Source organism: Fistularia commersonii, chromosome 21, assembly GCF_037954325.1.
Source record: "Fistularia commersonii isolate RoL2024-O1a breed Wild chromosome 21, RoL_Fcom_v1.0, whole genome shotgun sequence".
NCBI classification, from domain to species: domain Eukaryota; kingdom Metazoa; phylum Chordata; class Actinopteri; order Syngnathiformes; family Fistulariidae; genus Fistularia; species Fistularia commersonii.
In genome coordinates, this window is record NC_141304.1 from 1,462,501 (window position 1) to 1,485,589 (window position 23,089).

The 23,089-nt window shown below is 54.2% G+C and overlaps 4 protein-coding genes across 8 annotated transcripts in view; 2 read left to right on the top strand and 2 right to left on the bottom strand.

The window, feature by feature from the left end:
* LOC147221924 (voltage-dependent calcium channel subunit alpha-2/delta-3-like) overlaps window positions 1–8,051 on the top strand; it is a 24,205-nt gene extending 16,154 nt beyond the window's left edge. The window contains exons 18-39 of one of the 2 annotated variants that reach the window (XM_086169061.1): window positions 1–6; window positions 747–830; window positions 1,292–1,363; window positions 1,439–1,500; window positions 1,572–1,639; window positions 1,709–1,754; window positions 1,844–1,941; window positions 2,018–2,111; window positions 2,715–2,810; window positions 2,902–3,023; window positions 3,190–3,267; window positions 3,527–3,588; window positions 3,674–3,718; window positions 3,808–3,870; window positions 3,939–4,009; window positions 4,088–4,163; window positions 4,243–4,283; window positions 4,408–4,463; window positions 4,573–4,690; window positions 4,767–4,879; window positions 6,204–6,286; window positions 7,360–8,051. The exon at window positions 1–6 is cut by the window's left edge and continues 69 nt beyond it. In XM_086169061.1, coding sequence (XP_086025187.1) covers window positions 1–6; window positions 747–830; window positions 1,292–1,363; window positions 1,439–1,500; window positions 1,572–1,639; window positions 1,709–1,754; window positions 1,844–1,941; window positions 2,018–2,111; window positions 2,715–2,810; window positions 2,902–3,023; window positions 3,190–3,267; window positions 3,527–3,588; window positions 3,674–3,718; window positions 3,808–3,870; window positions 3,939–4,009; window positions 4,088–4,163; window positions 4,243–4,283; window positions 4,408–4,463; window positions 4,573–4,690; window positions 4,767–4,879; window positions 6,204–6,286; window positions 7,360–7,452 — 1,647 coding nt within the window. In that variant the 3' untranslated portion in view covers window positions 7,453–8,051. Of the gene's footprint in view, window positions 7–746; window positions 831–1,291; window positions 1,364–1,438; window positions 1,501–1,571; window positions 1,640–1,708; window positions 1,755–1,843; window positions 1,942–2,017; window positions 2,112–2,714; window positions 2,811–2,901; window positions 3,024–3,189; window positions 3,268–3,526; window positions 3,589–3,673; window positions 3,719–3,807; window positions 3,871–3,938; window positions 4,010–4,087; window positions 4,164–4,242; window positions 4,284–4,407; window positions 4,464–4,572; window positions 4,691–4,766; window positions 4,880–6,203; window positions 6,287–7,359 lie in introns of those variants that run through there. The other variant, XR_015107823.1, reaches the window with a different exon arrangement.
* A 673-nt stretch (window positions 8,052–8,724) lies between these two features.
* h1m (linker histone H1M) lies at window positions 8,725–9,722 on the top strand. Its single transcript, XM_086168916.1, has 5 exons — window positions 8,725–8,791; window positions 8,881–9,134; window positions 9,203–9,299; window positions 9,369–9,430; window positions 9,504–9,722. The coding sequence occupies exons 1-5, from the start codon at window positions 8,725–8,727 to the stop codon at window positions 9,720–9,722; spliced, it is 699 nt and encodes a 232-aa protein (XP_086025042.1).
* A 219-nt stretch (window positions 9,723–9,941) lies between these two features.
* tmcc1b (transmembrane and coiled-coil domain family 1b) lies at window positions 9,942–18,480 on the bottom strand. Of its 4 annotated transcripts, none has more exons than XM_086168999.1 (8): window positions 18,415–18,474; window positions 15,948–16,116; window positions 15,337–15,380; window positions 14,216–14,481; window positions 13,252–13,671; window positions 11,681–12,165; window positions 11,415–11,550; window positions 9,942–11,046 (listed from the first exon to the last, which is right to left on the bottom strand). In XM_086168999.1, exons 4-8 carry the CDS (start codon window positions 14,438–14,440, stop codon window positions 10,732–10,734), a joined length of 1,581 nt encoding a protein of 526 aa, XP_086025125.1. In that variant the 5' UTR covers window positions 14,441–14,481; window positions 15,337–15,380; window positions 15,948–16,116; window positions 18,415–18,474; the 3' UTR covers window positions 9,942–10,731. The 4 variants fall into 4 exon arrangements, with proteins under 4 accessions (XP_086025125.1, XP_086025124.1, XP_086025122.1 ...); XM_086168998.1 differs by having other exon boundaries at window positions 14,216–14,458; window positions 18,415–18,469; XM_086168996.1 differs by having other exon boundaries at window positions 14,216–14,981; window positions 18,415–18,469.
* Window positions 18,481–19,293: 813 nt separating this feature from the next.
* LOC147221927 (proline-rich transmembrane protein 3) lies at window positions 19,294–22,506 on the bottom strand (the record flags this gene model as incomplete). Its single annotated transcript, XM_086168170.1, has 2 exons — window positions 19,294–21,941; window positions 22,329–22,506. Coding segments are annotated over 2 exons (1,830 nt in total), but the record flags the coding sequence as incomplete, so codon positions are not given.
* Between the last annotated feature and the right edge of the window lie 583 nt (window positions 22,507–23,089).

The following is a 23,089-nucleotide window of genomic DNA, read 5'->3' on the forward strand; positions in this document are numbered from 1 at the left end:
CCTCTGGTAACGCCGTTTCCCGCCTCCCTATTTGATTAATCGATCCTTCACTTCCTGTTTGGTTCGTCCCGGGAGACGTTCGCGCGCGTCCTCGCCGCTCCACCGCCGTGGAAGTGGGCGCAGATGTGGCGTGGCGTGGCGTGGCGTGGCGAGGAGGCTGAACGGGGCATTATTTCCTGTAACCCTCCCCCCCCTTTTCCTCACGTATGCATGCAGGGAGTCGGGTTCGGCCCGGGGTTTCCACGGAGGTAACTTTACACTCGCTGGTCGAGACCACACACACACACACACACACACACACACACACACACACACTCGATGTGATGTGCTTGGGAAATTGTAGCGGCAAAACAGTGACAAGCTAGCGATAAATAGATAAACTGAAAGTGTTAAAGTATAATGTATTCATTTATTGTGTGTGTGTGTGTGTGTGTGTGTGTGTGTGTCCGTGCTGTGGTCGTCCTCTGGTGTTTTTTTTTTGTTTTTTTTTTGTTGAGTGGCGGCGGCGGCGGCGGCGTGATTTCCCCCCATCAGTCGTGCTAATTGTTCTCCGTCTACCTGACAGTTAATTTCACAGATGATTTGAAACGCCGCCGCCGCCGCCGCCGCCGCCGCCGCTGCAGAAATTGGTAAACAAGCGCTCCCAAAAACCTCGACGACCTTGACTTTCGGCGTTGAGGTCGCGGAGGTCGGCGCGGGGGTGCTGGGGGTCGACTCACCGGCGTCTCCTCCTCATCTGTGTGCAGTATCAGGAGGGCCAGAAGAGGAGGAAGCCCAACTACAGCAGCGTGGACCTGTCCGAGGTGGAGTGGGAGGACAAGGATGACATCGTAGGTCCCGTCGCCATGGAAACTGCAAATCGGGGGGCGGGGGATTAGGAGACCCGGTGGTGTCGCCTTTGCGGGAACGTTGGTTCCCTCCATGTTCTCGCACCTTCATGTTCTCCTACCGGGGTTCTCCTTCGTCCACAAACGGATTCATTGAAAACACATTGACGCCCGATCCCTCCGGTTTAAGCCCCGCCCCTCACCCAAAGCATCGCCTGTGATTGGCTCCGACCCAAACCGTTGTTTAGCGACAAAATTGCGTTTTCAACCTCTCAACCTTCAGTCTCGCGACCAGGACCTCGTTTCATTGGTTGTCCCTGATCTCAGGACCTTCTCCCCCCCCCCCCCAGGTAGGACCACCAGGACCATACCCGATCTGAGAGGCTCCTCGGCTCTCCGTTCCTTCCATCACCATCAGCGCCGCCGTTGTTTTTCCTTTGCTCTGACCCACCTTTGCTCCACAGCTGCGCAACTCCATGGTGAACCGGCGCACCGGGACCTTCTCCATGGAGGTGAAGAAGACGGTGGACCGCGGGGTGAGTGCCGGCCGTCGGCAGAGCGAGCCTTACCGGAACCAAAGTGGTGACTCTGCACCTCTTTGGTTCCTTCAGAGACGCGTCTTGAAGATGCACAACGACTACTTCTACACCGACATCAAGGGGACGCCGTTCAGGTGAAGCTCCGCCGCACCTCCTCGCCACTTCCTGTCTGCGCCCTTTTGCTTGATTCCCTCTTTCCTTTCAGCGTCGGCGTCGCGCTCTCCAGAGGCCACGGCAAGTTCTTCTTCAGGGGGAACGTGTCCGTGGAGGCCGGTACGTCCAAGCAGGAGGGGGGAAAGATCTTCACGCTGAAGCCCATCCCGTTTTTGTTTTTCTTCTCAGGGCTTCGTGATCTGGAGCAGCCGGATGTCGCCTTGGCGGACGAGTGGTAAGAAGGGGGTTCGTGCGTTATCTAGGTCGCCCCCGTCGTGGTCTTCAGGTGCGGAGATGTAACGCCGGGGTCTCTCTTGACCGCAGGACCTACTGCAACACCGAGGAGCAGCACGAGCACCGTCACCTGACCCAGATACAGGCCATCAAGCTCTTCATGACGGGTCGCAGGCCCAACCTCAGATGTGAGAGGACAACCGGAGGAGGTTCTGGATGGTTTGTGGAGAAACAAGCGCCTGAGATCTTCCCCCTCTGCCGCAGGTGACCGAGAGCTGATCCAGGAGGTGCTGTTCGACGCCGTGGTCACGGCTCCGCTGGAGGCCTACTGGACGGGGCTGGCCCTCAACAAGTCCGAGTACGGCGTGGTCCCTTGTAATGTTCTCCGCCGGTTCTCCGTCGTCCTCCCTCTCGACTGGCTCCGCCCCCTCCGTTTTTTTTTTTTTTTTTGGTCAAATAGCCGGAAGCTTTATTTTTTATTGTTCTCCAAACGAGTCGGTCCAACATATTGTCAACTTCTTACTGTAAAATGTTTTTTTTAGACAAAAATGGTGCTCACAGGTGGTCTTTTAACGTTTTGGCGCAAATGGCACAGCGGCACATACAGAATTAGCTCATTTAGTGTTATTTTTGCATTTAAAAAGTTCCATAAAGTGGACTTTGCAGACATGAGAAGAGGTTTTTCGAGTTGTGCATGTCATTGTAGTGTATTAAAAAAATCCTGGTTTCTCCAGGTGAATAAATCCCGTTGAGCTTTAGCTTAGCTTAGCTTGTGAAACTCTTCTTGTTGTGGCAACCGGGTTTGATTTTCTTCCCTTGAAGATGTTTCATCGAGTCCGGTTGCCACAACAAGAAGATTCTGACAAGAATTCACCGTGACCCGTATGACTGAGAACCTCCACAGATGCTCAGCTTAGCTTAGCAGCGTCCGTCTAAATCTTGCGCTCCGCCCAACAAACAGGAACTCGGACAAAGGGGTGGAGATCGCCTTCCTGGGGACCCGCACCGGCCTCTCGAGGACTAACCTCTTCGTGGCGGTCGACCAGCTCTCCAACCAGTGAGTCGCTGCGCTGCGCCGCTCGTCTTCGCCGCTCGTCTTCGCCGCTTAGCCTCCTCGCCTACGGTTCTGCTCTGGCGTCCCTCCTCAGGGATTTCCTGACAGCGGAGGACAAGGAGGGCGTGTTCAATGCTGATCACTTCCCGCTGTGGTACAAGAGGGCGGCGGAGCAGGTTCCCGGCACGTTTGTCTACTCCATCCCCTTCAGCACGGGTACGTAGGTCGCATCTACGGCGCCCAACGCACCGTAACTCGAAGTCATCGGCTCGCCCGACAAGCCGCCTCTGGCCGTGGAGACGTGGACTGGCTGTGAATGTCGCCATCTAGTGGGGATAATGTGTTCCTGCAGCCTGTCAGCTGTGTGTCTCCTCACCCTCAGCTTTGGAGAACAAGAGCGTGGTCCTGGCCAGCACGGCGGTGCAGCTCCTCGACGACAGGAAGTCACCGATCGTCGCAGGTAATGGGGCCTCTTAGAGCTGCTGTATGCGAGCTGGAGTGGTGCAGGACATGTATGCAAACTGAAGTGGTGCAGGACACGTATGCGAGCTGATGTGGTGCAGGACATGTATGCAAACTGAAGTGGTGCAGGACATGTATGCAAACTGAAGTGGTGCAGGACATGTATGCGAGCTAAAGTGGTGCAGGACATGTATACGTCAAAGTGGCCGCTGGCGCCGGTCACTGGGGGTTCATGTTCAATCTCGCCCCCTCTCCAGCCGTGGGGATCCAGATGAAGCTGGAGTTCTTTCAGAGGAAGTTCTGGACGGCCTGCAGGCAGGTAAGTCCACCGCACCTCCGGTGACAGTCACCGAGGAATGGGCTCTGTGACCGCGGGCGTAACTAAACTCTCCCGATGCCTTCAGTGCACTGCCCTGGACGGGAAATGTAGCATCAGCTGTGACAACGAGGTGAGCCTTCCTCCACCTGACCTTCTCAGGTTCTCAAGAGGCCCCGTTTGTTGCATTTCTCCTGATAAGTCTTCATCTCCCCCCCGCAGGACATCAGCTGCTACCTCATCGACAACAACGGCTTCATCCTGGTCTCCGAGGACCAGACTCAGGTAACGGAGTCAACATCCCCGCGCTGCCATTCATGTATTTCCGCAGCGTTCAAAATATCCCCCCTCAGACAGGGCTCTTCTTCGGGGAGGTGGAGGGCGCCGTGATGATCAAGCTCCTCCAAATGGGATCCTTCAAAAGGTCAGGGGACATCACGCACACCACGTCTCGAAGCCGTTAATGGTTTTCCCTGAGACCCTTTTTTGGTCTGCGGCGCAGGATCACGCTCTACGACTACCAGGCCCTCTGCAGAGAATACGCCGGGAGCAGCGACAGCGCGGCGTCCCTGTCGGATGTAAGTTCGCGAGGCCGGGACGCCGCCGGGATTCACGCCTCTGGGTTCTCCTAACACCCCGCTGTTCTCTCTGTTCCAGCCCTTCACCGTCGTCAAGTGGCTCCTCACCGAACTCGTGATGTAAGAACGATCACTTTGTTTAAAAAACGCCCAAAATAACGTGAACGGAAGAGCTCTCTTTTATTAAAACATTCGTCTGCATGTTCTAACATCACTTTTGGCTCTTGTTTATATCCTTTCTCAGATTCCTGCTGGAATTCAATCTGTACAGCTGGTGGAGCGTAGACCTGTCCGTCAAAGGTGACAGCAGATGATTGGTCGAGGCGCGAATGCGAGACGGGAAAATCTGCGTATTTGAGTTGAAAGGGGCGCGACTGTTTCACCTGGCCTGCTTTTCTGCCGCGCCCAGCGCAACGTTCCCGCGGGAAGACCACGATGGTGCCCTGCGACACCGAGTACCCCGCCTTCGTCTCCGAGCGCACCATCAAGGAAACCACAGGCAACATCGACTGCGACGGCTGCGTCAGGTACGCCGTTGGACACGGACGTCCGCATGGGAGTTGTCGTTTACCCGGTTGGTTACCTGGTTGTCCTGCGCTGCAGGTCTTTTGTCATCCAGCAGATCCCAAGCAGCAACCTCTTCATGGTGGTGGTGGACAGCGGGTGCGACTGCAGCGCTGTCCCCCCCGTCACCATGGACCCCATCGAAATCATGTATATCCTTTACAATTCAAGATGGTCTGGAAGACTAGATTCTTCAGCAGGATTGCAGGTGCAGAGAGGACAGGGGCGGAGAATAGTGCTGGTACTGATTCTTCAAGAACAAGGAAGATGTTCGTAGTTGTGAGAATCGTATAGTAATGGTTATGAGCCGTACAATGGAGTAGAAGTAAGGACTTCTGAGTGGCGGTATGGTTTCATGCCAAGAGAGTACCCCAGATGCAGTAATTGTGTTGAAAGAGTATTACAGATGAAGTATTTGCTGAGAGAATGTTGACAGAGAAGGTCAGAGGAGCTGCACTGTGCCTTAGTAGATCTATCAAAAGCATACAACAGGGTCCCAAGAGAAGCTGTGGTTGTATAAGGAGGTCTGGAGCAGTAGAGCAGTATCCAGGAGTGGTGCAGGACATGTATGGGAACTGAAGTGGTGCAGGACACGTACTGTATGCGAGCTGAAGTTGTGCAGGACACGTATGTGAGCTGAAGGGGTGCAGGACATGTATGCAAGCTGGAGTGGTGCAGGACATGTATGCAAGCTGGAGTGGTGCAGGACATGTATGCGAGCTGTGAGAGGGTGGTGAGGTGTGATGTAGGTATGACAGAGAAGTCCAAGGTGGAGATGGCGCTACATCTGGGATCAACTGTAAGCCCCTTCTTGTTTGCAGTGGTGATGGATAGGCTGACAGATGTGTTTGCAGATGATATTGTGATCTGTAGTGAGTGCAGGGAACAGGTTGGAGGAACATCTAGCGGGGAGGAGGTATGAAAGGAGAGCAAGAAAGAATGAGAGGAACCCAAGAAGAACAGTGAGATGACAATGAGTGGAGATGAAGAAGATGGAGGAGTTCAAGTACCAAGTCAACTGTCCAGAGAGGGTGGAGAAGAGGTGGAGGAACTCATACAAGAAGGTAGTCTGTTTTGGAGACACTGTGGAGAAGATAGGTGGCAAGCCTGGAAGCAGCAGAGATGAAGATGTGGAGATTCCTCTTTGGGAGTGAGGAGAATGGAGTCCATCAGAGGGACCACACATGTTAGACGTTCTGGAGATGAAGTCACACTGAGATGGTCTGGACATGGACAGAGGAGGTGAAGATCTGGGTAGAAGGTTGCTGAGGATGGAGCTGCCAGGCAGGAGGTCTGGAAGAAGACCAGAGGAGAGGTTGTGGATAGAGAGGAAGAGGACAGGAAGTTAGCTGGCGAGAGATGGAGGCAGGTGATTGGCTGTGGGTTAGATGGAGGCAGGTGATTGGCTGTGGGTTAGATGGAGGCAGGTGATTGGCTGGTGGTTAGATGGAGATCTTCTCCTTGACTCCTTCGAACACAACGAATCCCTGAAGTGCGACAGGCTGAAGTTCCAGAAGGACAGGAAGAAGCCGGAGTCCTGCCACCCTTTTCACCCCGAGGTACGAGCGGCAAGGGTCTGTTGCCGCGGTAACAATCGATCGATCGATCGATCGGGTAGAGGTTTGATTATATGACCCGGGGTGGGGGGGGCGTGGCAGCTGTCTCTTGGTAACCATGGCGACGGTGATGATTTCATCATCAACCGCAATTCAGACAATTGATGATAAAATAATTTGAAATCCCATTGATCCTGACGTGTGTGTGTGTGTGTTTGTGTGTGTTATCCAGTTGAGGTTCTGTGTGTGTGTGTGTGTGTTTGTGCTCTCTCCATGTTTTCCTCCCTGAGTTCTGTACGTGTGTATGTTTGTGGTGTGTGTGTCTCCATGTTCTCCTGACTGATGTGTGTGTGTGTGTGTGTGTGTGTGTGTGTGTGTGTGTGTGTGTGTGTGTGTGTGTGTGTGTGTGTGTGTGTGTGTGTGTGTGCCCTCCTTGAGTTCTGTGTGTGTTTGTTGTGGTTGTGTGTGTTATCCAGTTGAGGTTCTGTGTGTGTGTGTGTGTGTGTGTGTGTGTGTGTGCCCCTCCTTGAGTTCTGTGTGTGTTTGTTGTGGTTGTGTGTGTTATCCAGGTGAGGTTCTGTGTTTGTGTGTGTGTGTGTGTGTGTGTGTATGTGTGCGTGCTCTATGTCATCCAGTTGATGTTCTGTGTGTATGTGTGTGTATGTGTGTGTGTGTACTCACCCTGTTCTCCAGTTGATGTTCTGTGTGTGTGTGTGTGTGTGTGCGTGTGTGTGTGTGTGTTTGTGCTCTGTCCACGTTCTCCTCCCTGAGTTCTGTATGTGTGTATGTGTGTGTCTCCCTTTTCCCCTGACTGATGTGTGTGTGTGTGTGTGCGTGCGCGCGCGGATCATGGTGATAAAAACCCCACAATGGCGCCCCCTTGTGGCCGGAAAGTGAACTGCAGCCGACACATCCTCATGAAAGGCGGATTCTGTTGTGACAGAACTTTCACATTTTTAGAGTCAGCATCCGATCTAGAAGATTCTGGAAAGACTTCACCATCTAGATCTGCACGTCGCCGGCGAGATTCTGCCCGCGGACGTTCGGCTCATCAACCCCTTCCTCCCCCTCTGCAGGAAAACGCCATGGAGTGCGGTTCGGCCACGCGGCCCTCCGGCGCCTTGGCGGCCGCCATGCTCCCGCTGGCGGCGGCCATCGTCGGCAGGTGACCGACCAGCAGACGCGGAGGAGGGTCGGGTCGGGGAAGGAAACACGCAGCGCAACCACGACCCACCAGAACAGATTCTGTCTCATACTTCTGCAGCAAGAAGCCACGCCGAGAAAACACCCAGACACCGGGATTGGAAAGCGCGAATGCATAGAAGATGAACGATGTGTCTGAATGTGTGTTGAGATGCGATAAGAGAGCGAAACACATCCAGGTACAAAGTACAAAACATCCTTTTCGTGCAAAAAAAAAAAAGAAAAAAAAGACAAATGGTTTGAGCTTCCACTTTTTGTGGAACGTGTAAAAAATGCAGACGCTAAAAAACGTGAAACGGCGCCGCCGCGGCTTTTTCCTTTCTCCTCCGGACGCCAGTTGGTTCTCCTCCATCTTTCACCCCGTGTCTCCTCTCCATCGCCTGGAGAACCACCCGAGGGGTCATTCCAGCTCGCTTCACTCCACCCGGGCAGGTGGACACACACACACACACACACACACACGTCTCACGGATGCATGACCCAGATTTAAACCCCGTCTTCCAAGAAATCTTACCTCAAGATGTTCGAGATTTGTCGAGTGTGTAAAAGAAAGCTAACGAATAAACGCAAAGTCATATTTTTCCCTTTCTTCACGCTGTTGTTTGATTCCTGCATGTGTGTGTGAGTGTGTGTGTGTGTGTGCTGGATTATTTGTGCACAAACCTGAAGGTCTATCGGGTGCTTTGCACGGTTTGGGTATCGTCCTCCGGTGGTTACTGATCAGATGTTTGTGGAGACGCAAACATCAGCAGATAAACGAGGATCCTCCATATTTGCCTCCTGAGAAGGTCCTGAAAGGCCACCTGGATGAGGTTTCTTAATTTTAACTGAAATTTCATCTCCAACCTCCTGGACGGCTGATCCATCTCCACAGACCTCCAACCATTCACCTTCTCACTGGACGTCTGGACCACGAAGGGTCTCCATGAACCTCCAGCACTTGGACTCCATGGACCTTCTCACCTGCTCAGGTCACTCGTTGATTTATTCAAACCAGACCAGGAGGCGGGGCCAAGTCATCTGTCAATCACGGACCCACCGGAAGTAGCCGCTGTCCACTTCCGGTTCCGGTCCTGATAGCGATAAGTGCTCGCAGCTGCGCCGATGAGATTCACCTGCGCTGCGTTTCCGGAAGCGACCGCATAAAGAACAAACACGCACGTCTGCGCGGCCGCAGCGTCCGGTCCCCGCGGGAATTCACCGTGCGTGTTTTTAAATCTCACCAATCCCGACGCGACATGCCTCCCAAAAAGACCCCCGCGGCCGCAGCGGAGGAGACATCTGCGCCTGCGCAGGAGAAGCCAGGTGACCATCAGGTAAGCCCTGCTGGAAGTGACGTTTCCGCTGACGTCATTTTTTTTTTTTTTTTTTTTTTTTTTTTTTTTTTTTAAAAGACGTGGCGACGCGCAAACCGCCCACTCACCCGTCCACGGCCGTGATGCTCCGTGAGGCGTTGAAGGAGCTGGACTCCCGGCGTGGGGTTTCCTCGCAGGCCATCCAGAGCTTCATCCGCCAGAAGTACCCCTCTGTGGACCAGGTCCGGCTGAAGCACCTGGTCCGAAGGGCGCTGAAGAGCGGCCTGGAGAGCGGCGTCTTGGTTCGGCCCGCCAACGCCGCCGCCGCCATCGGCGCCACCGGCAAATTCCGGGTGAGAGGTCGCACGTGAGCGCGCGGTCGGACGAAAAGGGGACCACTAACCGGATCCCCTTCCTCCAGCTGGCGCCGCAGCAGAAGGAGCCCAAGGCGGAGAACGTGGACCCCAATGTGGAGAAGACCTCCGGGGTCAAGGAGGCGCCCAAGAAGACCAAGACGGGTGAGATGGCGGTTTGGGCAAACATCACCCAGGAGGCAACCTGACGCACCTGTGAACCTTTTCTTGAAGCTTCCGCGAAGAAGAGCGACGGCGGCAAGAAGGGAGACGCCGTGAAGGACGCCACGTTGAAGGTGAGACTTTTAAAGTTTTTATGGCGGACGTGAGGGACGACATGCGGATACGTGACGCGACCTTTCTTCGAAGGGGAAGAAGGTTGCCAAAAAAAAGCCAACCAAGGCCGAGGTGGAGTCTTCCTCCAAGGTCGCGCCCGCCAGGAGGCCCAAAGCTAAAACGTCTGGCGACGCAGGCGGCGCCGCTGAGCCCGCCAAGGTGGGGAAAGGCAGAGGTCAGAGGGCGTCCGGCGGCGACGACCCGCCGCCCAAAGCGCCAGGGAAGCGAGGGAGGGCGGCGGCGGCGGAGTGACAGCCAGGTCCTGGAGAACCTGCTTTTAAAATCTGTCAATAAAAGCTCTTTTTGGACTTCGGTGTGACGATGCTGTGAACTGACGAGTTCAGCTCGGGAGGGGAGGGGGGGGGGGGGGGACGCCAGTGTCGCCATGGCAACCGAAATCACCCTGAAGGAGCGTCTCGGGAGGTCTTCCCTCCCGCCGCTCTGTGATCCATGAAACCCAGAGACGCGTTCCACTTTTTAAAACAGCAAATTTATTTCTTTTTAAAAAATAAAAAAAAAAAAAGGAAACAAAGTCGAACTATTTCATTGTCACTGGGAGAAACAGTACGGAAGCACTGAGTCTGTGAGCGCTTGAGTCGCTCTTCAAGTATGATCGTCCACTTCCTGGATTCTTCTTCTGCTGCGGGAAATCCGGGGCGTCTTTGCTCCCGCGCTAAAATCCAGCGACGCTGACGCCGCAAAAATAAACCCCCAACCCGACTCCAGTGACGAAGCTCGAGTCCAGATCGACGTAGCTTAATGTGCAAACATGATTCTTCGGAGAGCAGCGGACAGGAAGTTGATCAGGGAGCTTCACGTCCGAGCGGCGAGGAAGGAGAGCGAGCGCAAGAACGGGATGGCTTGATTCGGAAACCAAATAAGTTAGAAAGGGGTGGCGGCGGCAAGCCGAGAAGCAGGTCAGACTCACAGTTTAAAAGGGTTAAAATGTCACGCGGCTGCTTTGTTTGTTTTTTTTTAAAAACAGCAGTTTCAGTGGTCAAACGGTTAAGAGATTCTTCAGCGGAGGGGGAAAAAAGTCTGTTCATCCACCTGTAAACAAATTCACTCAGCGGAGAGAAATCAAATGTGCCGTTCTCTCGGACCCTCCTTCACCGCGGACCAGGCGCCGCGCTTCACAGCGGCGCCTCCACAAACCCCAGGGACCCTCTGGGCTTCGGGGATGCTAATGGACGGGACGGGGGCGCGGCTGTCGGGATCGAGAGCCCCGACCCTTCCTGCCTTCCAGCGCGGCGGAGGCCGGTCATCTGGGGTGCAGCAGGAAGCGGTGAAGGTAGTCGGAGAAGGCGTCCCAGTGCCTCCAGAGGAAGGCCAGCAGCAGGACCAGCAGCAGCGTGGAGAAGGTGCGGCTGCGCGTCTTCATCAGCGGCACCACGCAGTTGGCCACCGTGGACACGAACACCAGCAGCACCGCCATGACGGCCAGCAGCACGTTGATGAGTTTACCCAGCAGCGTCCGCGCCGTGGCGTTCTCCAAGCCCTCCAGCTGCACCACCTGCTGCTGCTGCTGCTGCAGCTCCATCTTGGAGATGCGCGTCTGACACGCCTCCAGTGCCTCCTGCGGGAAAAAGCATTCGGACAAGGACGTCTAAGGACCTCTGGATGCACGAAGGACATGCTCTACAGGTCGCCACTGACTTTCAGAGGCCGCTAGTTGAACAAGGCTGTTAAAGTGTAACGCTGCCGTTCGGAAGTTAACTACAATGCTAGCAGTTGCTAGTTAGCTGCTCCCTGCGCAGTGAATCTTCTGTGGCAGCCTGGACCGCTATTGTGCTTGTAGATCTGGCAAGTTGTAGCTTCTGAGTCAACAGGACAGCTAATGGTTGTGTTTATGAGGCTCAATCACATATTCCTACAGAGGGACTAAGCAATTGCTAGCTTGAGCAGCTATCATCGACTTGTATGTGAGTCTGTGTATGAGGTTACCTGAATGTCTCTCGCTCGTTCATAAGACTGGTATGCTATCTTCTCCTCCATGCTGGCTAGTTCCTGTTTCAGGTTCAGGATTTCGTTCTGGTGCAGCTCCGTCAAGTCGTTGAGTTGCTCTTCTAAACGTTCACACCTGCGCAAAGTTACCAAAAACAAAACAAAAAGGGCAAAAAAAAAAAAAAAAAAAAAAAGGTCTCCGTGACAAACAGGAAGTGTCCCCTGGACGCTGCTGTCCTACTGCTCTGTGAAGACACCTGTGCTACCTGTATCGCTCCTCCTGCAGGGCCTCCATGATCATGGTGTAGTCCCGCTGATAGTGGGCTTTTAGGTTTTCGAAGGACTCCTCCAGTCGACCCTGGTTCTCCCGGAGCTCTTGGATCTCATGGATGATGGCGTCGAAGCCGGAGGCCTGGGTGGGGTCCAGGGTATTGCCTCTCGAGCTAGGGGGGCCACCGGGGGCCCCTGTGGTGCTGTTGGCCCCCGCGGATCCGGACGTAGCGCTGGAGCAGTCGTCGTCGCTGCCGTACTTCGGACTGCACTGCAACTGTCCTGTCCCCAGAGTCCTCGCTCCTCCGGTGCCGACGGCCTCGTCCCCTTGGGCTTCATCCAGAGAGTCTTTGAGGGCGGCGATATTGTCGGCGCTGCCGAACTTATTGCGGATCAGCGAGGCAAATTCCCTGGGTTTGGACACCACGGCGCCAGCTGCAGAGTGAGTGGCTTGTGAGAAGCTGGACAGGCCGCCGGTCACCTGGAACAATCCAACATGGAATCAAGGAAAGAAAACCTTTTTCTATTTTTTCTTTTTTACATTCTAGTCGTCTGCTCTTCAAAGCACTCATCCCCTCTTATCGTCGCTCTTCTGGCACCCGTTAATCGTTTCCCTCTATGTCTTGTAGCACCTGAACCTGCGCCACATCCTTCACATCTCTATCCTTCTGTCTGGGCATCCTTTACTGTCAAACCGAGCATACAAGTCAGCCCACGCCCTTTGTTTGGCCCCGCCAACCTTTACTGTCAAACCGAGCATACAAGTCAGCACACGCCCTTTGTTTGGCCCCGCCAACCTTTACTGTCAAACCGAGCATACAAGTCAGCCCACACCCTTCGTTTGGCCCCGCCAACCTTTACTGTCCTGCCGAGCATGCAAGTCACCCGTCGCTAATGTTTGGCTCTTTGTCATCTCCACCTCCATCTTGCAAAACATCTCCCTGTACTCCTGTCTGCTCCAACTCTTCCGTGTGCACGCCTCCTCCACCGAGTCTCCTATCTCCTTTTTCCAGAAGCTGCTCCTGTTCTTTCTTAACTCCTCTTCTTAACTCCTTTTGCTCTTCTACCTCGTCACCAGCAACTTTCTTAACTCTGTCCACCTGTGTGCCTGTGCTCCTCCATCTTCTGGACGAAAGTATTCACTGCAGCCATTTCCATCGCTTTTGCCAACACCTTCCACCATCTGTCCCCCTGCTTCTCTATCCTGGACACCATCTGCCCATCACTTCATCACCTCTATCGCCTGCACCAACATGTCCATTGAAGTTCGCACCAATTACCACTCGCTCACCTCAGGAGATACTCTTCATCACTACATCTAGGGACAGAGCCAGGAACAGCACTGAGCCTTCAGACTCATGGCTCTGACACTGCTTTCCTCTCCAAAGTCTTCCTAGCAAACTCCTTGTGGACGCCAACGCAGTGTGAAAACACACGACGAGTCACTTCACGCCAAAACCCAGCTGCGTAACCGATAGAACGGGGCCAGTCGGTGACCAGGTTGAGAGGTGTTCCACTGGTGGGAACAACTGAGGAATTAGCAAGAAATGTAACTGCAAGGCCAAACCTTGGCGCCCACGTCCTTCAGGCCCTGGTGCATGTCCCGAAAGACGTCTTTGGGCTGGCGTGGGATGCCGTTATGCTCCACCTCGCGGAGCTTGCGGTGGTAGTGCTCCAGCTTCCTCTGCAGCTGCTGGATGGTCTGAGCCGACTTCTGGTTCTTCTTCTCGAACACCTGCTTGATGCGCGTGCTCTGCTGTTTGTCGGCGTTGTTGGCGAGCTTCAGGTACTCGGCCACGTTGTCGTCGCGCGCCGTTTGTTCGATCTTGATTTGTTCCGTGAGCTTCAGGATCTTCTGCTGCAGCTGGGCGATGGCCTGCTTTGTTCGCTGCGGGTCCGGGGTGCTATCTACCACGTCGTAGCCGTCGGCGCCGTAAGACATGGCGTTGGGCGACACGGCGGGGCCTGATCCGTCGTGCCGATCCAACTGTTGAAATAAGCGGACAGGGAATTCACGATCGCGGAGTTACGGGTTGAATCTCACCGCCACTTCGGGTACCCTCTTCCGGTATGCGGTGTCTGCGGGACTCGTTCACCTTGGCGCGGAGTTAAAAGAACCCACAAAAACTTGTCCGGCCTCACAGATTCTCAGGGTGCTTCGTGTCGGTCAACCCTTCAGTGGGTTTGGACTTTGGCTTCCAACCGAGCCGCCGATGCCGGAGTGGCCTTCTGACCGGGCCGTCTCCCCCAATGCCTTAAAGCCTCCTGCGGACGTCATGCTACTCCATTCTGATGTTCCCAATCACCCGACAGGATACACCCGAGGACGAGGCTCTGTCGGCTGAGCCTCGGGAGTAACTTAAACACCAAAATCTGACGCTTTATCTCTGTGAGGTTTTAAAGCTTTAAAGCGCCGTCGCCGTTGTGACATCACCGCTTGGAATTCCTCCGAGGTGACTTAAAAACAGGCGGATCGACGGACCCCGAACCCCCTCCCCGCCCATCTGAAAAGATATTTTGGGGTCACTGACCTTGTCGGGCTCCTCTGTGGAAAGGTATCCGGAGGTGAGCAGCATGTCCGCCAGCGCGGGGCTGCTGGGGGTGTCGGTGGTGGAGGAGGAACGCGGCCGCCCGGCCTGCAGCAGGGCCTCGTGGGTGCTGCGCCGGTGGATTTGGGGGCTCCCCTTCTGGGGAGGGTCCCCGGTCGCCCCCGCTTTACTGCGGCGGCTCTGCAGGCTGGTACCTCGCTTCATCATGGGCGGAGCGCTTCGGATCTGCTGCAAAACGCGGCTCAGAGCTGCGGGAGGGGCGGAAGCGGCGGCGGCGGCGGCGTCAGAGTCCGCAGAGGGGGCCCCCGTGGCCGGAGCGTCCCCGACTTCGGAGCCGGCGTCGGGGGGTTCGGGGAGAGGGACGCACGTGATGGATGAGGCGGCATCGTGCGGGGAGACGGAGGAGCGCCGGCGCTGCGGCTGGAAGAAGTGCTTCAGGCCGTGGCCCAACGCTCCCATGTTCTCCAGGGCATTGTGGGTGATTTTGGACAGGCCGTGCTCCGAGTCCGACGCCCTCCTGCCGCCCTCCGGCTCCGCCCGGCTTCCTGCGTCCGCTTCTTCTGGCTCGCTACTAACCTGATCCATCAGAGACCTCCAGTTCTACTCGGCGCCGCGGGAGGACTAGCTAAACGGCGCCGACGCCCCCCGTCCGGGAGGCTGGTTGGGAGCCGGCGAGCAGAGGGGACGGCGCTCAGTCGGACCTTGTGAGTGGGCATGCATCTGTGGCTGGACTCAATGTCATGCTTGTCTATCACAAAAAAAAAAAAAGGAAAATAAAACCAAATTATGTCATGCAGCAGCGAGAGATGAAAACAGAAAAGCAGAGCAGCAACAAAAAAAGGAAACGGTTTCTGAGAGGGGGGGCGGGCCGGCGTCCCTCGCAGAAAGCGTTCATCGCGGGCGCTCGAAAACGGCGATGCCAACGAGGAGTGCGGCGGAAAATGTAAATGAACATCTACGTGGACGTCCCATGAGCGGAAAGCTACGTCTTCCGATCCGCTCTGAGTGGAGTAAAGACGGAGCGGTGACGCGGAGGAAACTAAGCGGGGTGGCGGCGGCGGCGGCGATGTGGAGGGGGGGGGGAGAATGACAAGAACACTCACCATCAGCCCGACCTTTCCTCCTCTGGCTCACAGTTCGGGGACGGCTGAGGAAGAAGAGCAGGGGGAGAAGCAGAGTTAGCAGGAAGCGCTTCACGTAGATGCCTTCATGTGAGGCGCTTTGATTGACAGCTCGGAGTGGGACCTCCCCGGGCCGAGCGCCGGTGAAGGTCGAAGCTGAATTATTAACGTGCACCGGAGAGAAGGCCAGGTCGGACCCCCCGCCTCGGAGAAGAGGTATCGCGGGTGATTCAAAAAAAAAAGCACGGTGGAAAAATACAGCTCAGATGATGGGATGTCCCTCCTCTTCCTGCGCGGTAGTTCTGGTTTTCACCCATCGGGCCAAACGTGGCCGGAGGAGCCGGCGTTTGCCGCAGGCCGAGCGCGGTGACCTTCACGGGACGCTCCTCCGGGTTTGGCCCGGCGGCGACGCGCTCCAAGGTCACTCCGCCCTGCTTCGGCGTGAAAAAACCCCGGGCTTCTGCAGGACGTCCTCACACCAACGCCGCTCAAAAGAACACAACCCTGTTGTGAGGAGCTGCAGGATGCATTCACGTGCACCAGTACTTTCACGCAGCTGATGTTTGTCGTCGGTGTGTGAAGTAGAGTTGTACCTTCGGCCGCGGGCATCAGTTAAACGCGCGGCGCCGCCCGACGCGCTCAGAGACGGCGCGGCGATCCAGGTGCTCCGTCAGCTTCTCCTTTTCGGGGGTGAACGCTCTGTTTCGGACGACCGCCGTGCTTCAGTCAGCTGTTTCCATGGATATTTAGGAAAATCACATGCTGTGAAGAGAGTGAAACAAAGCTATGTGATGCTTCCAGGTTATCTGCTGTAACCCCCCCGGGGACGGGAGGCGTCTCTTCTTTCTTTTCCTGTTATTTCTTTGTCCAGCTGCTTCCGGCGTACAGCGCATAACAAAAGAAAGGAGTGATTTTCTTTTTTTTTTTTTTTTTTCAAGCCATGAAGCGAAAGAGGAAAAGGCCGGACACCCGATAGCCTCGTATCCGTGTCGGGTTTGAGCGCCGAACCGGAACCGCACAAAAACCGGGGTGTTGTTTGACACGGCGCCGCCTGGGACTCGACACCGGCCGACGGATACGCCTCGGTTATTGACTGACGCTGAATATAAGGTGCGTTTCCATGGGAACAAGGGAGAACTCTGATTGGTTGAAGTACCACGGGGGGTCAGATCGTCCGGACCTGCCCGTCGCCACCGTGGGCTCATCCCAGGCGGGAAACACATCTGTGCACCAACAGAAGAGTTCACACACACACACACACACACACACACACACAGGCACGCTCCCTGCAGCCCTTCAGCTTAATGAAATGTGCAGTGTGTTAATGAAGGGGGGGTTAGTGTGTGTGTGGGGGGGGGGGGCAGATTCTGGCCTGCTGTTTTCCTTCCGTTCCCTCGGATGACGTCAGCCACACGCGTGCACGAGACACACGTGCACGGCGATGAGGTCATCCGCGCCGTTCGGGTGACATCAGCCGCAGGCGAACTTCCGGTGCGGAAACGACCGGTTCGAAAAGGCTAAAAGTTCCCTTCAAAGTAGCCGTGGAGACGTGAAAGTTGGGAACCCGCGGGAGTTTATTCCCCCGTGGGTTCAAACGTGGGGGTCACCGTGGGAGGAGCTAGCTCCAGCAGGAGAGGGGATGGGATGATGTTAGCAGGTGGCTAGCCCGGAGCATGGAGGCCCGGCCTTCACAGAAACACCCGGTGTCCGCTCGCATTTGATGCTAAAAATGGAGCCCGTGGGTTGAGTCCACGCCGGCGTGGACCGTGGGCTCCGGGTTAGCGAACCGCTCCCCCGCGTCGACGGATCGCCTGCCTCCGCGCCAGCAGTGACCGTTAGCATTGCAGGCTAATGCACCGGAGGGTGTTGCATTTACTTGACGGGACGCACCGGCGCCGCAGGGCTGTGCGGGTACAGTCTCCATCTCTTACAATTTACTTCCATCAACGGTGTGATTTAAATAAATCACCGTGTTTTAAATGCCGAAGGGTGTGAAGGTGACAGGATATCAAGAGTCCAACACTTGAAGGTCTGTAGTTCAAAACATTAAAACACTCCGTCAGCCATCCTCCTGTCAGGAAGGCTATTTTTATCATCTGAATAAGAAGACGAGACTCTTGTTTACTCCTTTAGGGTCACCGGCCTAATCTGAGATTACAGGTCAGCTGCCGGCTGACACAACAGCCAAGAAGTGTGAGGTTGATTTAGGATGATGGGTGTTTTACGAGAGCGGCGTCTTCGAGAGATTAACCGATGAGGCCCAGCTGAAATGTGATCGACCTTTTGACACTGCGATGGCCTGATGCTCCTGCTGTCAAGTGTGTGTGTGTGCAGATTGTTGGTGGTGATTAAAACTAAAGAAATAGCTGTGTGGTCACACTGCATCTACACACTAATTATTAATGATTTATTCTGTTTTACTCCCATTTACAAAGCAGGATTAAGCATTGCCTTTGCAGATACAATGAAACTATATCTCCTGCATGATTATGCATGTATTTTTACTATTTAATATGCAGTTTTCCCCCTCCATTAGGACCCAGATGGAAGGATAGCGACATCTGTTTAAACTGCCTGACATCCCGGGGATGCATCACGATCCGGTGCCCGGTAAATGCCCCTCGGAGACGCCGAGCGCATCGCACACCTGAGCGGGGAGCCAGCCCTGCAGCGCCCCCTGCGCTGGTAAACAACAACCGCAGCTTGTTTGACGGCGACAGTCTGCATCATCCACCCCGAGGTATCCGTGTCACCCCCCGCGGCGGACGCGGCCCTCACGAAGTCAGGGACTCCGTGGGGTGGATGGGGGCAAATCAACCCACGCCCGTCTAGAATACGCCGTTTAGCAAAACAGGCGCACCCTGGTCCGCCCGGCCACTCCAGCCTGTCAGTTAGCATCTCGGCTAGCTCTCCCCGGCTGGGAAACATCGCTTTAGCCGCGGCTAGCTAACGTTACAGCGACAACCGGATCCGCCGAAAACCCGTCCCGCCGCGGGCAGGTTGTGAAAAAAAATCCCGTGTTGTTTTGTTTGTTTGGTTTTTTTGACGGCTTGGACTTACGTGGGCGCTGAGAGGATTGTGTTGGTGACCGTTCATCTCTCCCGACGGCGAGACACTCCCACGGTGACGTCAGCCTGCGTACGCGGCGTCACGGCGAGCCGAGTCCGGCTAATCGCACAGGTGAGCCGTGTAATAATAATAAAAAAAAAAAAAAACATTTGCATTTTATAACTTGAACCTCACACCAAAGATAACTGGGAATTTAAAAAAATATATATTTTAAAAAGTCTCAATTATTGATCGATTAGAATCGTCTCGTCATCAAGTCGGAGCATGCGCAGTGTGGTCACTTCCGGTAATAGTTGTATGGCTGGGTGTTTGGTGTTTTTGGAGGATGCTACTGTGTGGTGGCAATGTGGGGAGGCAGGGGTGAAACTAGCAAATGCACTCGACTGTGATTACTTTGGCATGATAGGAAGCGTGGGGGCAGGCGGGGTCTGCACTGGGTGCTGCTGCAAGAGTGTTGCTTGGGGGTGGTGCAACCACCAATCCGCTGCAAAGACTTTATTGGTGCTTCAGTCAGTTTTCTGTCTTTTTCCTCTGTGGGGACTTTTTATCAACACACTTGTAACCACAGAGGCCAGAGGAGAAACCGCATCCGGTGGTTACCATGACAACAGATGTTAAACATGCGCAAATGCAGCTGTTTTTCACTTTTTTTTTTAAAGATGACTGTCAAAGGTTACAGAGAGGGGAAATTATATCTATACATTTTACTGAAAGAATCAGGGGAAGTATAAAAATGTAATTTATTAATTTCTGCTCCGGTGAGCCACTGAATATTCATTTTAAATTAACAAAAAATGATTGGATTGTTCTTATTCCCATTCTAGCCCCTTATGCCAAGGACATATAGGCATTAAATTCAATTAATTAATTGACAGAGAAAATAACACCTTAAGAAAATGAACGCATTTTAATCACACTTTAATTAGCGTCGCAGAACTTTTCTCATTCCAGGAGTTCCAGGGGTGTCAGGTTAGACTGATGCGCAGTCAAAGGGAAATTAAAATATAAGAAACTACCAGATAGAAGTGGAAACAAACATGCTGTCCTTTGCACTTTGTGCGGGAAGGAGTTTGTACAGCACCTCCAACATTCGTTAGCACCTCAACGCGAAACATGTTGGAGCTGACGCGCAAGTCAGTAATGCTAATTTTGTACGAGCGCGGGAATGATAGCTTCGTGTTAGCATGCAGGTTGCTACAATTATCTTAGCTGTGGAAGATTACAGCATCGCTAATACTAGCCAGGAGCGTCGCTAGTCAACCCTCAACCACATGTCAGGGGTCAAATTCAGACAAAAAATACCCAAGTCTGTGATAAATCGACCAATCCGCTGGCGAGATGGATTGCCGTGGACTTTGGACCGCTCTCTCCTCGGTGGTAGAAGTTCAGGGAGGTAACACGGGTCATGATGAAGAGACACAGATGTGCCTGTGCCGTAGAAGGATAGAAAAACAAAATGTTGTATATCATATATATCTATATCAACTTTTCATTCATCAAACTCAAACGTCTTTTTTCCCTTGTCGGATCTTGAAATGCAACTCAATTTTTGTCCGATGAATTGATTGCAAAGCCTCCATTTCGGTTAGATTCATCTTTTAATCAAGTCCCGCCATGTGGATTAATATTAAGGATTCCTTTATTGTCTGTATTGACTTTATTTTGTTCCCTGCGTTCACAGAATACATCATCAGTGAGGTGAGAGAGAGGCAAGTTCCTGCCCGGTACAAAGACCAAAGTATGAAAATGAACCAGACAGTGAGCGCTGTGTCCAGAATACCGATCGCTATTAATCTTCCGAAGCCTTGGATAACGTAGAAATGATTTGTCGCTGTCTGTTTACGCTGCTCAGACGCGAAGGAATTCCTAAAGATCGGTGACGTCCTCCTCAGACCAGTAATGCGAGTGCGAGTGCAGCAGCGCCGAGAGGCTTTGGTTGAATTCCTCGGTAAAATCTCCGACGATGGAAGTCTCGGCGTGGTCATGGTGATCGCCGGCGTTCTGCGGCGGCTGTATTACCTCGCTGGTTTGGAAATGGTCTAGAGATGTGGGGATCGACTCCGTATCTGCCATCCACCCGTAGCCCGCGTAGGGAGGAGGAAACGTCATGGCGTTTTCTCCATCGGCGACGCCTTGCCCCATGGTGTAAGTCCAAGATGGCGGGGGGACCGTGAACAGCCCCCCCGCGAGGAGCTGGCCGTGGTGAAGGGCGTTGTCAATGCTGCGCCTGAGCTCGATGGGAGACGGCGGCCTCATCTCGAATTCTATGAGTGACAGAATACACTCGCGTTCACCCACTTTTTGCCAGAGGAGAGCCGCCTGAGGGTCAGGACCGCCGTTCCTGATGGAATCGGACTTGTAATCTGGTCCGACAGGAGGCGGCTGGTCAGCATAGGGACACATTATACTGCCGCCGATCCCCCTTCTCGACAGCTGGTACTTGACCCAGTTGTTTGGCATCAGGTCTGCCCAGCGTTTCTCTGATTTCTTTACGTGGACGCCGGCCAGCTTTCTGCACAAAAAGCTTTTCCCCTCCACCTCCTCGGGCGCCTCGCTCTGACCCGGCCAATGGTTGCCGCTCAGATGCGCCCTCGAGGGAGTCCAGAAGATCCAGGATCCCAGCGTGAGTAAGGAGAACCCCCAGGCCAACTCGAGGAGCCTGGCCCAAAACTGGCTGAGCCACCAACCCCAGCCGAAGCGCCTCCAGTTTCCCGTCAGGCCATAAATCCAGAGGAGACTGTTGAACTGAAGGCCGCAGCAGAGAACCCCCAGGAAGGCGCACGCCGCCGTTACTCGCCTGGCGCGCCTCTCGATCCTCTGCGAAGGCGCCCAATGCGGAACAGGCGACCTGTTGTGCGAAGCGTCGACACTGGAAATAGACTTGGTGAGCATTTCCGTGCAGAACGGGAAGCCCCAGCAGAGCGAGAGAGCTTGCAGCAGCAAGGGCAGGGTCGGGAAAGCATCCGGAGAATACAAGTCCGCGAGCGACAAGAGAGTGCAGTGAGATATTGCCAACAGTCCGGCCACCCACGGGCTCTCCGTCGGCAGCGGGAAAAGCACTAACTTTAGTCCCTTGCGTGAGACAAGCGAGAGAGTGACTAGCGCCCACAGGAGAAGGTGCATCGGGACGTTATGCAGAGCCGCCAGAGTCGCGTGGTTCAGGATCTGCCGGGTCCCGTAAGGGTCGAGGAGGAGGTGGATCGCCCGCAGGGTCCCGCCGACACTCAGGAGGCTGTTTGCGAGGGTCATGGTGTCACAGAGGGGGTACGGCAAACCCATCGCCCCCGCCATCCCCACAAGTGCCGCCGCGACCAACAGAATGAAGAGGCCGGCCGATCCGAAGACGTGAATCTCCCAGGCGAAGGCCAGCGTGCGCCTCATGTCCTCCCATAGCAGATTGGTGCCGTTGAAGTTCGTGAGTTCCACGCAAGGACTGAGGCCTAGCAGGCAGGGGGGTTTCACATTCGTCAGCGGCGGAAGCGCTTGGGTTTTTGGAGAAAGCTCGGGAATGTCGTCACCTGAGAGACAGAGAGGGGAGAAAACTAGTTGAGGGTAGTTAGCGGTAGCTAGCTATGGACGAGCCAGATGAGACGACGCGGCTTGAAGGGAAATGAAAATACAGGAAACTTGCAAACAGGAGTGTAAATGAACATCCTGTGCTCTACATTTTTTTGCGTTTGCATTTGTCTGTCCATCACGGGAGCGGCTAACATGCGTTAGCGCCTCAATGCTAAATATGTTGGAACTAGCACGAAGGGAGTTCATGTTAGCTTTGCTGTGGAAGATAACTGCACCGCTACCACGAGCAAGCATAGTGTCGCTAGTCAACCACATCGGCGGTCAAATTCAGACACAAAAGTAACAAAAAAGAACCACAACATTGGACGTCACGTTATATTTCTCACCAATCGGAGCGTCGCTGATGCCTGGCTGACTCTCTGTTAGCTCTTCCAGAACGTTTCCATCACCACCTCCAATGAGAGAGCGACCCGGCCCCGGAGACGGAGTACCGTTTCCGTTTCGACCCCCTAAGTGGGATAGAGCAAATGCCGGCCTTGCGGCGGCTGAAAGGTTTTTCTTTGTGTGTTGTTCCAGCGCTTTCGGGAGTTGTTGCGCCGCCCCGCTGCCTTCCGCTGGATCGCCGCCGCTCCCTGGGCGGAGGAGCGGTACGCCGCCAGGGACGCCGTCCACCCGAGTCCTTCGGACCGGATCGGACACGTCCTGCGAGGTCTGGATGGAGCTCCCGGGCGAGGCCGGAGACACGGTCAGTGCGATCAGGAGCAAATATGAAACCCCCATTTTGCTTTCAACGTGGAGCACAAAATCCAGAAAAGCTGCAGAGGGTGAGGAAGAGTGAGTGTCAGCTCTGCTAACATCCAATGAATTAAGAGGTTTATCAAATCCCTATTAAATATATCAGCACTTTTATCTGAAAGGGTGACAAGGATAAACTAGCAATGTGTCAAAATAATTATTTTTAATCCGTATTCATAATTTAAATGAAAGAAACTAGGTCACTGTGGTTGATTTGAACATGTAGATTTACAGATTAAACCAGGGGTGGGCAAATATTTTGGCTAGGGGGCCACATTTCTTATTTAACTAGGTATCATGTAAATTAAAAATGAACAATTGCAATTTAAATATCTACATTTTTTTGGCATTT